The 5,801-nt window shown below is 37.4% G+C and overlaps 1 protein-coding gene across 1 annotated transcript in view; it reads right to left on the minus strand.

Moving 5' to 3' along the window:
* LOC107563971 (serine-rich adhesin for platelets-like) overlaps positions 1-4,459 on the minus strand; it is a gene marked incomplete at its 3' end in the record, with an annotated part of 12,698 nt that extends 8,239 nt beyond the window's left edge. The window contains exons 1-5 of the mRNA XM_016248936.1: positions 4,449-4,459; positions 3,276-3,424; positions 2,325-2,423; positions 982-1,080; positions 396-500 (exon numbers count right to left, since the gene is read on the minus strand). Of these exons, the coding sequence (XP_016104422.1) occupies positions 396-500; positions 982-1,080; positions 2,325-2,423; positions 3,276-3,334 (362 nt within the window). The remainder of the gene's footprint in view (positions 1-395; positions 501-981; positions 1,081-2,324; positions 2,424-3,275; positions 3,425-4,448) is intronic.
* Between the last annotated feature and the right edge of the window lie 1,342 nt (positions 4,460-5,801).

Genomic DNA, 5,801 nt, shown 5'->3' on the forward strand with positions numbered 1-5,801 from the left:
AATGTACACTTTAAATCCATTTGTGAAAGTGCTTGTGTTTTGAATTTCTCTTTTATTAAAATATTTGTTTTAAATTTTTCAGCACATTGTTTATTTCCAGACTTGAATTTGATTTTGAATTCCAGATTTTGATTTTGAATTGTCAACCTATTTTTGTCGATGTTTTTGGAGAAACACATGAAATATCTTCTAGTACATGCAGTTCTTCACTATTGAAGCTACTAATCCAGTACAACAAATAAAAACTAACTACTGTTCATTCTGACAGAGAAAATGCTCACGAGCCCTCTAGTGGCTGCCTGTGTAAGTATATTATTGGAAAGAAGCTTGCATCACATAAACAACAATTGAGAAATTAGCTAACAGAGCAATATAATGTAAAACACATGAAATACCTTTTGGTAGATGATGATGTTTCCTCACTTAAGTTTGGTGGATAATCAAGTGACCGGTCACTCTTCACAGACACAGAGCTGGAAAAATGTGAACCTGATCTTTCACTAACAAACCACAGAAAAAAAAATACTTCAGCCTCATTTGGAGAGATTGAATTAAATAAAATTCAGTATAGCTGTAGATTTCCATTTCTCACTACTATAGATAGTTGTATTTATGTTTGGGTGCCTGTTCTGTCTTTCCGTGGTGAATGTATGCCCCCTGGTGGCTTCCTGTGTAATTGTATTGTTGAAAAGACTGAGCTCACTAAAGAGTAAACCAACTCATTCTGTGATTTCCTGTTTTATCCAGTCAAGTTATCACATATACCTTAGTGGAGAAATTAGCTAACAAAGCAATGCAATGTAAAACGAACAGTCACTGTACAAAGACACAGAGCTGAACACATGTGAGTCTAATCTTACACTGATGACACGAAGAACAGAAAAAAAGAAAAATACTCGATCTATTGTTTTATTCCGTCAAGTTCCATCACATTTACCACAGTGAAGAAATTAGCTAATGCAATGCTCTAATGTAAAATACCTTTTAGTAGATGTTGCCTCACTGAATTCCGGTGGTTTATTTCTTGAATGGTCACTCTTCACAGACACAGAGCTGGACACATCTGAGCCTGATCTTACACTAATGACACAAAGAACAGAGAGGAAGAAAAAAAATTACATGAGACACGTAAGTTTTATTAGAAAAGATTGCATGTGATTAAATCCAGTATAGCCGTGATTTTGCCCTTCTCATAACTATATATGAATGTATTTATGTTTGGTTGCCTGGAGTTTTTCAATGGTGAATTTTTATCTAGTATTTATCTAATGTGTTTTTCGTGTCTACCTACGTAGCTCCAGACTGAGTTCAGTAAAGGATTACGGACACCATTTCTGTGATCTTTTGTTTTGGAATCTGGAATATCTAGCGGTGAAATGCCTTTCTGATTACAGTGGTTTACATACCACCACTGACTAATGTCAGGCCAGCACTGGAGAAGTTGCACAGCACTACTAATAGCCCGCTAAATGCAAATCCGGAGGGAGTTGTGGTCGTAGCAGGAGACTTCAATCATGTAGAACTGAAAGCAGTATTTCACAAGTTTTTCAAGTGCATAAATTTCCCGACCAGGGACAATAATATTCTGGATCAGGTCTATACTAACATCCCAGGGGCATATAATGCTGCAGTATCTCCACAATTTGGCATGTCAGAACACATCTCGCTGGAAATGACACCAGCATACAGACCTCTTATCTGCTGATCAAGACCAACTGACTGGGGAGTGTTTAACGAGAATGCGGATATAGAGGAATACACCTCGTCTGTCTTGGCCTATTTGCATTTCTGCACAAACTCTGTCTTGCCCACTAAATCCATCAATGTTTCCAAACCAGAAACCGTGGCTGGACAGTACAGTGCGGTCTTTGCTTAAAGCCCGGGATGTTGCCTATAGGTCAGGTGACCTGCTGGCATACAGAAGAGACCGGAGGGATCTGAAGGAAGGTATACAGGCCAGAAACATTGCTGGAGATTCCACCCACCCGGGTCAGACTTTTTGACCCCCTGCCCTCAGGGCAGAGGTACAGGACCATGAAAACACACACAAACAGAGCTGTGACTTCCATTACACCCCTTGCACTTACACCCTCCAGCTAATTACATCATTTGCACTTTTTGTTGCAACTGTTATGTATTGTTGGTAGCTATTCATTGTTGTTGTTGTTTAGTTTTTTTGTTTGTGACTGAGACTCACCAGACAGAATTGTGTTGTACTATGTACACTAACAATAAAGTAAATTGAATTGAATTTATTCAGCCAAGTTCTATTACATTTACCACAGTGAAGAAATTAGCTAATGCAATGCTCTAATGTAAAATACCTTTTAGTAGATGTTGCCTCACTGAATTCCGGTGGTTCATCTTTTGACCAGTCACTCTTCACAGACACAGAGCTGGACACATCTGAGCCTGATCTTACACTAATGACACAAAGAACAGAGAGAAACAACACTTTACTACAGAAGGTTCCTCTGTCTCAGTTGAAGAGTTTAGTTTAATTCAAATTATGTCTTGGTCTGAGATTTCATCCCAAAAACGGATCAGGTCAGCTACAATGGAATCTAAACTGGTAAACAGTCAAGTGAAGCACTGGTTCCTCACCCTGCACAATATCCATTTCACCATAAAACATATCTATTAGACGTTCAGCCAACAGTCCGTGGGCCTGACGTCTGAGGCTGTTTTCCAACTGTCATTTTTGTAATTACTGTTGTTACATCACTCTGTCAAGTGTGTTTTTTTAATTATTTATTTATAGTCCCAAAACATCTACAGTCATGATGGAAGCACTTTGCATGTGCCATTGTCAAGCCAAACATTATTTAAGTTTACTATGCACTAAATGTGCACACTGATGGACATCCAGCCAGTTGTTTCATTTTCAATACAACTGAGATGCAAGATGTCACGAGAGACAAGATGTGAAATGAGAGAGCGAGTTCTTGCTGTAATAAGAGAGACACAAAAAGCGTCAGCTTGAAATACAATACGAGACATGAAAGAAGTGCTGGCTTGAAATACCTGGATCGGTCTGTTATACTCTGTTGCTATTGATGATGCAAATAGCTTTATAAGTTTTAAGCTATTTTTAACCTGCAATTATTTAAAAACAAACAAACAAAAAATTATAGGAAGTTCTAAATTGAACTTTAGCGCAGCAGACAATAAGTGAGAAAACCGTTACTGTTAAAAAGGTTGTTACAAAAAATCTATTAATTAATTCAACTTCAGTAGTGTTTAAAATGATTCTCTGAAAACAGACTCAGTCTTACCTCTGTTTCTCTGAGAGACTCGTCTCAGACGGAGAGTCCTTTTCTCGCTTCTCTGACATACTGCAGCTGAACTGGCAATGCTAACATCAGCACTGGTGTCAGTGAAGACAATCAGCTTCTCAGTATGACCTGGAGATGATGATATCTTACTGAGATGAATAACATGATAGTTAATGATGAAAAATTGATAATGTTGAGTTAGCAACAAACAGGCTTTTCTTTTAGCAACAACCTTAATAGAAACAACCTTAATAGAACAAATATTGTGATTTCAACAGATTAACAAACATGCCTCCATCTCCTCACAACATAAAAATATGAATACAGCTGGAAACAAACATGTCAGCACTGTGTTCAAAACATATTTTCAGTATTGCAGTTTTCTTATCATTTACAACATATTTACTATTTTCATTAATTTGTTGAATTACATTCATGTCCACAATCTATTTCATTAATCTATTATAAATAAATACATTGTTAGATTAATTAACTGGCTTTCATCTTCACACAACACATGGCACTAAATATAATGCAATGCAAGGAATAAATACTGTAAAGACTCAATGCATATTTATTACTTTCTCTATTGCAGTTTACATTATTTACGCACATTGCTAAACCTTTAATTTCCTGGATGTATTACAGTCCTTTTGTCATTTGATCAGTACTTAAAGTTCACAATCTATTTTATTATTGTAAAATAGCCTATACTTCTAGCCTTCCAACTGTGAATTATTATGGTTATATAGAATATATAATGAATTAGGCTACTATGTGAACCAAAATATTCTACTTAGTCACAGCTGATTTTTGTTACATGCTTCTTTGACAAAAAAAACGAAATAACATGAGAGCACATTCATTATTTAATGGGGTAGGCTACATCATCTGTCTAGATATAACGATCTGATAAAACAAAAAAAAACAAAAAAACTTTCGATTTCGCATAATCACAAACAGCCTAAAATGAATCAGATAAAATGGAGGAGGAAAACATTCAGAAATGTATTAGGCCTATTCGTTTGCAGTAACGGGTTTCTTGTGTTATATCCGTGATCTTCAAAAGTGATCTAATCAACGCTCTGTAATAAAAAACAAGCCTACTCTAATTCGCTTCACATTCCTGCAGTTTTACCAAATAACTGTAATCGAGGAGGTATTAAAACTTACGTGCGGTCTTGTGCACTAAGAAGAGAATTTAGAAGTATTTCTGTCTTGATTCTATTTCGGTGTTTTTCTGTCTTTTGCGCGTTGTTGCTTGTCAGACTCCAAAACAAATTCCAGTCTCTGGTAAAAGATTCAGCTAATCACCTTCATCAGCTGTTTGTCTGTTTCTAAACTTTGAGAACGATTAATGTATGTTTGGCAACGCGAGCTCAGCACCGATGATCTACTATTAGGCTTACTATGGAAAATTAAGACGTAAGCTTGGCTGCCGTTGCTGTTAAAGCCTGGTTTAACGGCGCGCGTCCTCTGCACTGGCACAGCCACCCCCTTAGTGCTGCCCAGGATGCCAGAACATCCGCTTTAGGGTGTGTCTGTCGAGTTTGCATGGATGTGTTAAACACTGCGGTCAAGCCAGCCGCACTTCAGAAAAACACGGTCAAGCCATCCCCCAGTGAAATTATATTTAGTGTATTACTATAATTACGGTAATAGCAGGAACACAGGGAACGCGCTTTCAGAGCGCTTTTCATCTAGACGCCCAGATTTGAGATATGATGAAATTTTTTGGGATTCTTTTTTTGCCCATCTGCATTAATATTCGTGTAATTTATTGTTGTCTTTGACTGCTCTGTATTACTATAATTTTCAAAGGATACTATTACACTTTAGAAGGCTATAAAGACCTCATTTCTAATAAGTAGAAGAAAAGAATGGTCGGTTCTTATAAGGGACGTCCCATACTATATGCACACCTCATATCAAACCATTTTACTGCAGCGTTTTCGAGATATAGGACATTATTACACTTTAGAAGGTTATAAAATTCCCATTTCTAAGAAGTAGACAAAAACAATGGTTGGTTCTTATTCAGGACGTCCCATACTATACGCACACCTCATATCAAACCATAGTACTGCAGCATTTTGGAGATATCGGACATTATTACACTTTAAAGGGGTATAAAGATCCAATTTCTTACCTGGGCTAAGGAGAAGAAGAACTGGACTGTTGCACAGTGGTCCAAAGTCCTCTTTTCAGATGAGAGCAAGTTTTGTATTTAATTTGGAAACCAAGGTCCTAGAATCTGGAGGAAGGGAGGAGAAGCTCATAGCCCAAGTTGCTTGAAGTCCAGTGTTAAGTTTCCACAGTCTGTGATGATTTGGGGTGCAATGTCATCTGCTGGTGTTGGTCCATTGTGTTTTTTGAAAACCAACGTCACTGCACCCGTTTACCAAGAAATTTTGGAGCACTTCATGCTTCCTTCTGCTGACCAGCTTTTTGAAGATGCTGATTTCATTTTCCAGCAGGATTTGGCACCTGCCCACACTGCCAAAAGCACCAAAAGTTGCTTAAATG

The sequence above is a fragment of the Sinocyclocheilus grahami genome, unplaced genomic scaffold (genome assembly GCF_001515645.1).
Source record: "Sinocyclocheilus grahami isolate Dianchi unplaced genomic scaffold, SAMN03320097.WGS_v1.1 scaffold900.1, whole genome shotgun sequence".
Lineage (NCBI taxonomy): Eukaryota > Metazoa > Chordata > Actinopteri > Cypriniformes > Cyprinidae > Sinocyclocheilus > Sinocyclocheilus grahami.